At 37.1% G+C, this 11,977-nt stretch overlaps 3 protein-coding genes and 1 long non-coding RNA gene across 16 annotated transcripts; 3 read left to right on the forward strand and 1 right to left on the reverse strand.

Moving 5' to 3' along the window:
* Nucleotides 714–2,273, forward strand: LOC107616654. Of its 6 annotated transcripts, none has more exons than XM_016318608.2 (4): nucleotides 714–875; nucleotides 1,003–1,074; nucleotides 1,309–1,561; nucleotides 1,675–2,273. In XM_016318608.2, the coding sequence occupies exons 3-4, from the start codon at nucleotides 1,310–1,312 to the stop codon at nucleotides 2,062–2,064; spliced, it is 642 nt and encodes a 213-aa protein (XP_016174094.1). In that variant the 5' UTR covers nucleotides 714–875; nucleotides 1,003–1,074; nucleotide 1,309; the 3' UTR covers nucleotides 2,065–2,273. The 6 variants fall into 6 exon arrangements, with proteins under 6 accessions (XP_016174094.1, XP_020967251.1, XP_016174096.1 ...); XM_021111592.1 differs by having other exon boundaries at nucleotides 715–875; nucleotides 1,419–1,561; XM_016318610.2 differs by having other exon boundaries at nucleotides 715–875; nucleotides 1,431–1,561.
* On the forward strand, nucleotides 3,044–5,297 carry LOC107618647 (trihelix transcription factor ASIL1). The gene is made up of 2 exons (XM_021110670.1): nucleotides 3,044–3,268; nucleotides 3,810–5,297. The coding sequence occupies exon 2, from the start codon at nucleotides 3,825–3,827 to the stop codon at nucleotides 5,070–5,072; it is 1,248 nt and encodes a 415-aa protein (XP_020966329.1). The 5' UTR covers nucleotides 3,044–3,268; nucleotides 3,810–3,824; the 3' UTR covers nucleotides 5,073–5,297.
* LOC107617211 (pentatricopeptide repeat-containing protein At1g03560, mitochondrial) lies at nucleotides 5,445–10,856 on the reverse strand. Of its 8 annotated transcripts, none has more exons than XR_002353518.1 (4): nucleotides 8,031–10,037; nucleotides 6,211–7,817; nucleotides 5,924–6,108; nucleotides 5,458–5,820 (listed from the first exon to the last, which is right to left on the reverse strand). XR_002353518.1 is itself a non-coding variant. In XM_021110669.1 (2 exons), exon 1 carries the CDS (start codon nucleotides 9,940–9,942, stop codon nucleotides 8,047–8,049), a length of 1,896 nt encoding a protein of 631 aa, XP_020966328.1. In that variant the 5' UTR covers nucleotides 9,943–10,037; the 3' UTR covers nucleotides 5,445–5,966; nucleotides 8,031–8,046. The 8 variants fall into 8 exon arrangements, 1 of the variants encoding a protein (XP_020966328.1); XR_002353516.1 differs by having other exon boundaries at nucleotides 5,924–5,966; nucleotides 6,028–6,108; nucleotides 6,211–10,037; XR_002353520.1 differs by lacking the exons at nucleotides 6,211–7,817; nucleotides 8,031–10,037 and adding an exon at nucleotides 10,820–10,856 and having other exon boundaries at nucleotides 5,445–5,820.
* On the forward strand, nucleotides 10,300–11,657 carry LOC110266294. The gene is made up of 2 exons (XR_002353521.1): nucleotides 10,300–10,858; nucleotides 11,491–11,657. It is a non-coding gene; the product is annotated as an uncharacterized LOC110266294 (long non-coding RNA).

Consider the following 11,977-nt stretch of genomic DNA (forward strand, 5'->3'; position numbering starts at 1 on the left):
ACATTATAATTATAATATTTAAAGATGCTAGTTGATTAAATTAGATTTAGCTTAAACTCATAGCTCTTAACATGACATGTTACAAATTGAATTATCGACCCTATTCGAACGGAAAAGATCAGATTGAATATCCGCCAATAAGATTAATATTACCAATCCTAGTTATACATTTCCAACTAGGCAACTACTATAACTCTGAGTAACACCAATTTCCAGGCCATTTTACAGTTGAAGTGTGGTGTATTACCTATTATTACGCATCCCACATTTCTTGCAATAATTAGAAAAAGACATGACTAATTTTGAGTGTGAGTAATATTTTTGCTAAAAAAAATAAAGAAGAATTTGATTTATATTCTATGTTTTATTTTTAATATTTTTTTATTTATACAATTTCACAAACAAAATGTAAAAAATAATAAATTCTGTTTAGTGTGTATTAAATTTTCATCTTCGGTATTCACCAAAAAAAAAAATTCACCTTCTGTATTCACTTGATGACTTCTTTTGCATAAAATTTAAAAAACAAAAATTACTAGAAATGAAAAAAAAAAAAGAAGAATGTTAGGGACAAATAATATTTGTGATTTGTAGCCATCAAATAGTCACTAATGATAATTTTAATGGTGTGAGATTGGTGTGAAATTTCATTCAATGGCTCACTTTTTTTTACTGGTTACAGCCAAAATTTAACAAAGTTGCTGGCCTAGATTTTTCCAAAAAAAAAAAAACTAAACGCTCAAAATTTACCCAAAATCCCATTTTCTTTTCACTGTTGACCTACTCTCCACTCCCATTTCGTCTCTTCCTTCTTACAATCGACGACAGAAGCGGACGACGGAACCACTTCTCCGGTGACCTTCCACGGCGATAAGGTGATTCCTTAGCTTTCTTTCGTTCGTTCATTTGTTTTTTAAATTATTCATATAACGATAAAATGCAAGTGAATACACGTAGATGCAACACAGTGAAATTTTTTTATGGAAACTCAATCAATTACAGATTAAGAGTGGTACGTAACGCAATCGTTGGCAAAATTTGGAGTACGAAATCCACATTCTGTGCAATTATAGGGTTAGAATTCTGAATTTGTATAAATCTCCATGTATTTTTGTTTTTCATGTTGCTTTGGTTATATGTGTATATAGGTTTAGAATTTAGATTGCTTTGTAATTGTTTCATAATTTTTTTTGGATGATAATTTCTTAGTTTGGGATGTAACATTGAACAATTTAAGCTAATATGTTAAAGTTAATGCGTTTTCTCATCTGAAATTTGAGATTATGCTTTTTGGTATTTTTTTCACAGCATGGATGATCAAACTTTGCGAAACAAGAAGGAGAAAATTATTGCAATGTTCATTGTGCAGTTGCATATGCTGAATTGTCTTACCATGAAGGTCCTAATAACTTGTTTAGAATTGGTTGTAGAGCATTTCAAGAAGAAAAATAAGAGAAGAAAGTTGAATCGTAGTAGTCAAATAGCAATGGCTTCGGATTCGGATTCGGATTCAGATTCAAGTGTTGGTGAAGTAGAAGCTGAACATGAAGCTGATTCTCAGGTATAAATATATAATCAAATTGATTGTGAGAAACTCTGATTCTGTGGTTCAGATCCCTGTTTTTTTCCGGCTATCTTCTATCAAGTTGAATTTATTCTTTCTTGAACTTCTAGGTGCCTGAAATTGAGAATACATCACAGGATGATACAGCTTCTTCTGCCTTTACTATCCAAGCAAACAAGAAAAGAAAAAGAGCTAACAATGGTGATGTAAATGTGCTCAACACAGTAAATGAAACAATCAACATGATCCATAGCTCTCAGGAGCAATTAGCAAACGCTGTAAGTGAATTCATTTCTTGCTTCAAGCTTGAGAAAGAGCGATCCGAACGAGCACAGAATCTAAATTCACTCCTGAAAGGCATTGATGGTTTGAATGTTGAACAAAGGATGAGGGCTGCCGTTACCATTGTGATGAACAAGAACTTGCTTGACAGCATTTTCACAGTTGCACCAGAAGATAGATCTGAATTTGTCTCTGTGATTCTTAACCAGTCGTCTTAACTCCATGTTTTGGGCACAAAAGTGACTTGAATCAATGCTTTTTTTTTCATGAATTCATAGCTAGCCCTTAGAGCGGGTTTGATTAGGTATTAGATTTGACATATCATACTTATGAAGTTTGAATTTACTCCCCCAATTTGTGGAAAGAACCCAAACATGAGTAAATGTTACAACAAATGAAAAAGTGATTCAACTTAAATTAGAAAGCACAATTTTCTGTTGATGATAATGCACAAAGTACAATTTTCTATAGTATAAAGATCATGTTTTAATTGAAAATTTGGTGAAATTTTATGGACTTAAATGCTTATATGTAGAACATGTTTGATTAGTTGTTGAATAATTTTCTGAGTTGAATTTATTGGAGGCATTTTAGAATAGTTATACACTTATACTATATTCTTAAAATATAAATGCCAACACGAAAATAACTTATTCCTAAATATATTCTTTAGAAAATTATTTGAGCAAGAAACAGTAAAAGAGCTACAAATGTTGAATTCTTCTTTTTGGTATATTGTGGCCAATGTACGTATCTTACTTGCAAATCACTGAAATGGGCCACTTTAGATGTGGGACACCCATTTAGAATGATTCGTTCTAAACATTGATATTAAAATATTAATCCATGATTAATAAAGAAAAATAATAATAGCAATAAAAAAAATCCAAAACCAATTGATTGATGAATGCCGCCGACCTAATAATTAATCAAATGTGTTGACTCCAATTAAAAAAATTGTTGATCCAAACAGTGTTAAATTTTTTTTTTTTTAACCAAAATATAAGACTCGAACTCGCAACCTCTTAATTATCCATGTATATTAAAAAAAATTATATAGTAATGTTAAAATAATTAATATAAATTTTCAGATATCATTTTATTAATAACTGAAAAAATAATAAAATAAAATATAGCAAGTGTGAACACATGAGGCGTACATTAGCAGCAACTATTTTCTATCTATATAGTATCTGTAGTTCTATACTCTGCACCTGCTTCTGCTTTTTTCAGTTCACCTATTCTCTCTCTACCCATTTTCTTGTCATTACTTTTCTTCAATATTCGATTTTGCTCTTCATTCAATTTGAAATTTACAAACTTTGCATCCTTTGCAATCACTTCAGAGGGTAAAGTTTGTGAATTTGAATTCTGTTTTCCTTCTTTTCTTTTCCGTTTATGGAAAAATTGCCCTTCTTTTAGGTAAGAGTCATGTCTCCTCATTTTCTTTTAATTTGATTTGAGCTTCTGAATTATTTGTCTCTTTAAAATATTTCTACTTTCCTTTTCAGTTCAATCAATTTTTTTTTACTCTCTGGGTATCATCCCTATTTATTTCTATGATGATTTAAGTTGTGAAATGAAAGATGAAAAATAATTGGGAATTGAGAGGTTGAAGCATTTTTCTTTTTCTCCCTGCATTACTGATTTGTGCCAATGAAGCTTCACAGTTTCCATATTAGAAACAAAGGATAAGTTTATTTCATGTTAGATTTTTTTTTTTTCTTTTTCAATAAATTATTGAACCTTAGTTGAATCTGGAATAAGAATCTATTTACCTGGAGGGATTGGATTTTGGGAATCAAACCTGGGATATGTAACATATGTTCAAATGTTGTGTCCAAATATGAGTTGTTAATTGACAATTTTATTGTTCAAAGTTTGGAATTTTTTCCTTTAAAAGAAAAAAGTAATAATTGAGGGAAATATTTGTTCTCTTGTTTTTATTTCCTTGCAATTGGAGGTTATTGTTTTCTAAATGGATGGAACTGAGGATGATGATCTAAGGTATCCCTCTAACCCATATGGTGTTAATCACCAGGGTTATGGCTATCTGAGTCATAGGAGACTTCCGGTTCGGACTTCACAGTATATTCAGCCAGTTGCAAATGATTTTGTGGAACATAATGACAATGCCAATGATAATGAGGAGGAGAAGGAGGATGAAGAAGATGAAGATGAAGAACAGATAATAGAAGAAGATCATGATGATGGTGATGATGTTGATTCCCAAAGGAATGCTGTCCCCAACAATGTTGAGGAAGGTGATGATGAAGACAGGGATGGGGATGAAATTGGTGGTAACAATGATGATGGCGAGGAGGAGGATGATGAGGAGGATGAGGAAGATGATGATGATGCTAAGCCGAAAATATATAGCATGAAGGTTGATGATGATATGGAGTGGCACCCGAAAAAGCGAAAGCTGAAGAGTTTGATTTCAGCTTATGAATTTGCACCCCGGGTACCAGCGCCATCGGCTGCGGCTCCTTCAACCCCTAAACCATCTTCTGGTGGTAGGAACTCCCTTACTGATTGGACCGAGCGCGAGACTTTCGTTCTTCTTGATGCTTGGGGTGATAAGTTTCTTCAACATGGGAGGAAGAGTCTTCGGTCTGAGGAATGGCAAGAAGTTGGAGAGAAGGTATCAAAAGTTTCCAAGATTGAAAGGAAAGATGCTCAGTGTCGAAACCGGTTAGATACCTTGAAGAAGAAGTACAAGAAGGAGAAGGCTAAATCAGAGAAAATGGGTAGTGGAACTTGCAAGTGGGTTTATTTTCAGAGGATGGATAAGCTGATGTCCTCTCCAGCGCAGCAATCAGGTCTCTCATGCGGTTTGGACTCCGGAGAATATGTGTTTACGAATCCTCGAGTTTATTTGAACCGCGCAAATGGGTTTGATCAGATGAGGGATAGTCCTGGGAATTCTGAATCCTTTGGCGAACAAGGTTCAAATGGACATAAACATAAGAAAAGAAGGTATGCAAGGTACAGCGACTATGATGCATCCTCATTCAGATTGCTTGCCAATTCCATTCAGAAATTCGGCGAGATATATGAGAAGATTGAGAGCAGTAGAAGGCAGCAGATGGTGGAACTGGAAAAGATGAGGATGGAGTTCCATAAGGATCTTGAAACACAAAAGAGGCAGATCCTAGAGAGAATTCAGAGTGAAATTTCAAAACTACATCAGAGAGATGATGATGAGGAGGAGAATGATGACTAGTGTAAGGGTGGCATTTGATGTTCTGTAACATTGTTATGTGACATACTCTGCTACATTAACATTATATTTGAAACATTTTTCCCCTTCCAATTTTTCTTGTGATTTATGATCCATGCTTTTTGCCATTATTGTTGCAATATCTTTGAAACTAGAACAGGATGGATGGATGTTCCGTTGTGCTCAATAGCTGTCTAATCTATATCAACTACTTATTTGTTCTTTTAATTATGCATTTTTATGAGTTTGGATCAAAGAACACCTAATTCATGTATTATTGCTTTTTTATATAAACTTGTGTGCCAATTTTATGCAACTAGTGTATGACCCGCGCATACGCGCGGGCTGCTTTATAATGGTCATACCTCCGTGGTCATGAACTTCCTGGTATTATAACTCTTAATGCTACACTGTCGAAATTATTTGGTTCAATAATTACAACTCACGGGTTTGACAACCGAGATAAGGCTTTAGCTTATTAGTTTCCATCTTCATAGCTAGGCATAAACATATAAACTGAAATACGCATAACTGCATTAACTACCTATCTTTGACATGTAAACTTCTTTCATACTACTTTTCATATATCTGGCAAGGGTAGTCGGTCAATCCAAGCAAGCCTCAGCAATGCAACCGATAGCAATGCTGCAGTATATTTTCTGAATGTTCTTATCCAGTTCCTGAATCATGTCTTAAACAACTCTTTAATGGGGCATTTAAGGCACACTCAATCTTCAAGGAGAATTGGCCTCTGTTAATATTGAATCTCAGCAAAAATCAGTTCATAAGTATGAAACTAACAATGATAGGCCATCCAGAAATTGAAAATAAGACATCATTGAATAATATATTACCAGAGAAGAAGATCCACGTCCATGCCATGACACCAACATATGCCTGAAAATATAAAATGTTGAAAACAAAGAAATCCTTTTAATACTAACAAAACAAATGATACCTGAACATCAACATATAATTTCCCAATACATGAGACATTCCTAACAGAATAAGCACTTGCTCTTGCAACCTCAGATGCTTCCTGCAGTCAATTCAAGCGTTACTAAAAGTTGTTTAAATGGAAGATTTTATTTGAACTTAAAAACGAATGCCACAGCATCCAAACAATTTCTATAAAACAAACCTCTAACAAAGAAGCCCCCCACATAAATGGTCCCAAGTTCATGCAATCTTTTGCTAAACAAAGGAGCCCCAAAAGCAAGTTCATATTGTGCAAGCACACATTGTGATGAAATATCCAAAGCTTGTTGAAATTGTTCAACTCCCTTACATATAGAAAAACCCGAAGACAATTTCACAGATAGTTATAGAATATAAACAATTGGATGTGGTCGAACAGCCTCCAAAAATTCATGAAAGGATTTGCAAGAAAATAGAATTCATTATTAACGAGGAGTACCTTCCTAAATGAAGGTTGGTTTATGAGATATTTCCACTTTCAACCAAATCAAAGACCATCTTATCATCCAACTGGATGGCACGGACATAAGACTGATGGAGAATTCAAAAGTAAGTTGGTAGTTGAGGAATTAATCATCAATACTTGATGGCACGACCATAAGACTAATGTTCTATTTTTTGTTCTAATTGAAAATAAAAGTCAAGAAATTGGGTCAAACTAATTAGTATTGGTTATCAAACATGCAGTGATATGAAACACCAATACTCCACACAAAATTCATGAGTGCTATGGATTTGATGCAAGGTCTTTTATTCGTCTTCAAGAAGTGACTCAATTTTACACATTAATGGGCAAAATTCTTCACCTGGTATTCACGTAAGAGGGGGATATTAAAAAGGAAATTGCAAAAATCTTTTATTAGCATGTAAGATATAAAATCAATAATGAAAGATAGAAAATGAAACCAAATACCAATTCTGCCCTAAAGTACTGAGAATGAAAAAAAAAAGAGGGGGGACCAAGTAGATCTCATTGGTTCACATGAATTACTTTTGAAGAGTATGTAACATGCAAATTGAATATCGTTATACGTAACATGACAATAACTTTTCTTTGTTCTTGTTCGCCATAAAAAAACTACCCTCTCTACCCTTTTTTCATGTTGAGCCTTTCCTCTTCTAGTTAGTCATGTGAAAAGGGGGTCAACTTTGTTAATTTGAATGCTACAATGTGTACTTGCAAGTTAGGATTTGGAAATTTGGAGTGCCAAAGAAATTAGTTTTGTTCTGTACAATTTTTTTTTCAATGTATGAAAGATTTCTTGCGCCATTTGCATTTTGGTCCCATAATGTAGTACCATTATAAGAATCTAACAATGATGAAGTTAGTTCAGAGACTGAAGAGCAGTATTAAAAAAATGTAAGAAATATGTTTATTGAATAAGATATTAGTCAACATGATTCAAGAACCTGAATTAAATACAGGGATGAGAGGCTCATTCAAGAGCTTCTCTCCTTTTTCTCCTCAAAACTCACCAAAACCCCTTAGTTTCTCAACTGATTTTCTCTCACCTTATATACAAGTAACTAACTAATGACATTCTATCACATGATCAATGATTTAGTGCACATGTTATCAATGCATTTAGATGGGAAAATGTAGGCAAAGAATGCTGCCGGCAAAAGCTTCCACCTTCCACGAAACTTGATTCTGTATAATACAATAAATATGATGCAGCAAAACCTGCAGCAGTGGTGACAAATAGGTTGCCGGTCGCCACAACTATCGACATTCTAATCTTGTAAAGTTACTAACCAAGGTTCCAGCACCTGAAGAGATGTAACCAAGACTCATGTTACATGAATCGCCTCGGTTGAACATGAAATATTAGATCCTGAATTTAATCATCCCAACCCAGTCAATTAATAATAGTTCCTGGTATCAACAAACAGTTAAGTTCACTAACAACGCAACAACCAGGCATGGCTATACTTCCATACATATACAAGCTTTGACCTTTGTCAATTTTGAAGGTGCAATACCTGGCGAAAAACAGAGTCAGCTGTCAATAAGGGTTTGGAACTTCACTCTCTTTTTAACACTACGCATCCGGTCATACCCAATACCAATCTTGCTATGCATCAGCCTTATAGCCAAATCTGCATTACCAGCCTTCCTCAACGCATTGATCATCAATGTTCTAACTTTTCCAGGAATTTCTCTACCTCTGTCCACAATCCCATCGGCTAACTTGCAGGCTTCCTTCACCCGGCCGGCTTTGCACAACACATTAATCATGTCTTCATAAGCTGTTTCAAGAACAATCCCCATGGGTGCCAGCTCATCCAAGATCTTACAAGCTCTCGCTACCTTGCCCGAAAGACAGAGTCCAATTGAAAGAGCCCTAAAGCAAGCAACATTTGGTGTTATGCCCTTATCTATCATCATGTCCCATAATTTCAATGCCTCTTCATTCCGGTGCACTTTAAAAAGCTCACTGATAAGTATGGTATACGTATACACAGTCTGCTCGCAACCGTCCTCCTCCATCCGTTTAAACAGTGCCAATGCTTCATCAATCCTCCCACCTTTACACCATCCATCGATAAGTGCATTATAGCAATAAGAATCCGGGGGGCACCCCTTATCAACCATCTCATAAAACAACTTCTCGGCTTCATCAACTCTCCCAGCCTTCCCAAGGCCATCAATCAAACTCGAGTAAAATACTGCATTCACCATGACACCATTCTCTTTACAAAACTCTAAATAACCCAAAGCTTCCTCCACTCTCCCACCCTTACACAAACCATTAACAATCGCCCCATAAGTAACTTCATCCGGTTTAATCCCCTCCTGTCTCATCCTCTCAAACAACCTCATCGCCCCGTCAACATTCCCAGTTTTTGCATAACCATCGATCAACGCCGTGTACACCGCCTTATTGGCTCCGCAACTATCCCTTCTCATCTCTTCAAACACATTGAGACCCTCAACAACCTTCCCTTGCCTGCAAAGCCCACACACCACCAAACTATAAGCATGTGGAGGAACCACCAACCCCTTCTCCTTCATCTCATGGTAAAGCCTCACACAACAATCCACATCCCCTTCGCCATAACACGCCTGCATAACCGTCATGTAACTAACCTTATCCGGCCCCACATTACCACCATCATCCCCAGCCTCCATCTCCCTAATCATCTCCAAGGCCTTCCTAGTTTTCCCAACCTTACAATACCCTTTAATAACCGTATTGTAACTAACCGAATCCGGCCTCACATTAACCTCCCTCATCGCCTCGAAAACCCTAACCGCCGATTCCACCATACCGGCATTAATCAATCCGTTCATCAACGAATTGAAATTATACAAATTCGGCTCAAGGCCATCCTCCTTCATGTTCCGCCACATCCACAACAGCTCCTCCACCATGCCAACTGCGGCAAAGCTCCTGAGCAAGGAGTTAACGGCGGCGGCAGTTAATTTAAACTTCCGGCACTTGAATTCTTGTAGAATGTTCTGGAACACAGTGGAATCGAAGGATGAAGAAAAGGAGAGGGTTTCGATGAGAGAGACGTAGGAATGGAGGGAATGGGAGTAGCTAGGTTGAGAGTGAGCCCAGTGGAAGAAGCGCGTGGCAAGGAGGGGTTGGTTGGTGAGGGAGCGGAGGGTGTGGGAGACGAAGTTGGGGGAGAGAGTGATAAGGAATTTGTTGCAGAAGGAGGTGAGGTTGGATTCCATGGAAGGGGAACCGTCGAGGAGGGAGAGGATTTGGGGGAGCCATGGGGATGGGGAAGGAGGGTCACGGGAGGCTGAAACGATGACGTCTGAGAGGTCGTAGAAGGGTTCGACGACTTCGTGGGGAGGGGGAGTGGAGAATCGTGATGATGACGTGGCAGTGTGTGAATGTCGTTTGAGGAGCTTTACAAGTATTCTGCTGCTGCTTCTCATATGGGGATTCAAAGAAGAACCGCAGGGTTGGCTAGTTAGAGTTGGAGTTTCTCAACTCTCAACGGCGTCTGGCGTCTGGCGTCTGGCGTCTGTACTGTAATCTCTCTCTTGTTTAGGGAATTCTTTCACTGATTCAACCGGTCTAACTGTGATTCAACCAAAAAAACCGTTTTAGAATAAAATAATAAATAAATTATAATTAAACTTCTAGAATATAGAAGCAGCTTGTGAGTGACTATTGAAAGAAATGCCAATTCAAATAGTACAAAGTGTGAAGATATCAGATAACACCATGATATATTGAAAGAAACCCAATAAACAACACTATAATCGCTGTTCCAAGAAGTCCTAAGAGAATGCAAAGCTAAATTAAAAACAGTAAATACAGAAAGTAACATTTCAAAGAGAGAGAACAAGTATATCAATACTCGATATTCTTAATTGTTATTATCCTATTCCGCAACATATGCAAGCTATAATGTACAAATACTTCGTTTCTACTCAAATATCTGTACCATAGGCATATCTGCATCATATATTATTAAATTAAACTTCTTAATTGTGACTATAGTTTTGATAAGATGGCCCTATTTACATATTCCTATTTGTGCAAGATGGAAGGCAAGACTAGCTAGCTTTAATTCTCTTACAAGAAACTAGTATAACTTGGAAAACAACAATGATAAAGCCATGAAGAGATTCTATTAGTTCCTACTAAACAAAACAATTAGATCAAAATTAAGGGTGAATTTTCAGTATTAAGAAATTAACTGTGTCTCTTGAATCTCCAATTCAATTATGCCAGACCAGTAATCCAAAGAGTTGACTTACTATACAATGAAGGAGTGCAGAAATAGAAGGAAAGATGAAGAGGTACCAGAGGGCAGAAAAAGAGTTAGTTTTCTTGTTCCTGCGAGTGTGAGCATGCGCTGATGCTGTGGAAATCTATTTCCTTTTGCTGGTTCAGATTGCCATTTTCCTTCTCAGTTCTGATAAAGAACATTGACAATTGAGAAAGATGATCAACACAACGCAAGTGAAGAGTGGAGAGCGAACATTGACAGTTGAGAAAGATGATCAACACAGCAGAGCCACAAAACACACCACAGCACACCAGAATCCAGAACCCACAGCAGCAGCAGCATTACAGCCAGAAAATTAATAGCAGCACAAAATTAATACTACCAACAGCATTCAGCATTCAGCAACAAAAATTATCATTCAGCAACAAACAGCATTTGATTTGATTTCGATTTTTAACATTCAGCAACAAACATTACAAAACAGCAACAAATAATCCCTAATCACACTAAACCTGAAATCAATAAAGCTAAACAAAAAATTTCAATAATGATTTGATTTCCATTTTTAGCAGCAACAAGAAAATTTCAACAAAAATTTCAGGAATTAAAAAAAAAGAGCAGCAGCACAAAATCAATTATTTGATTTCCATTAATCCATTCACAATTTCACGTTCAAAAATCAGCAAACAGAGCATAAAAGGAAGAGAAGAACCGAAGAAGTGAAAGCAGTGCCACTAACCTTCAGTGGAGACACGAACGGCGACCGGCGAGACGGCGGCGAGCTACTCCAACCTCGAAAGAGAAGCCAGGGAGGACGGGGACAGCGGGAAGGAGGACGCCGAGCTACAAGAGAGGGCCTGGGCTACAAGAGAGGACGCGGAGGCGACGACAGCACGGACGGCGGCGGCACTGTCTCAGAACCGTTGCAGGGAGAACCTAGGGTTTGGTTGGGTGATTTTGAACTTTGCTTGAGTTCAGAGATAGATCACGAACAGGGGGTGTTGGGAGAAGGGGTGAGTGAGGGCTGACCGTTAGGGGATTTTTTTTTTTTTTTCTTTAAAACCAAAACGGTGCCATTTAACAAGAACCGGGCGGTTACTGGTCCGGTCCAACCGTCCGGTTTCCTGCCGGTTTAGCGATTTCGAGCAATTTTCTAATAAACGGTTATTTATAGCGAATTGAACTGTTTTCATTGTCAGTTCTCGGTTGGACCGATTCGACTATTTGGTCCG

The sequence above is a fragment of the Arachis ipaensis genome, chromosome B09, assembly GCF_000816755.2.
Source record: "Arachis ipaensis cultivar K30076 chromosome B09, Araip1.1, whole genome shotgun sequence".
NCBI classification, from domain to species: domain Eukaryota; kingdom Viridiplantae; phylum Streptophyta; class Magnoliopsida; order Fabales; family Fabaceae; genus Arachis; species Arachis ipaensis.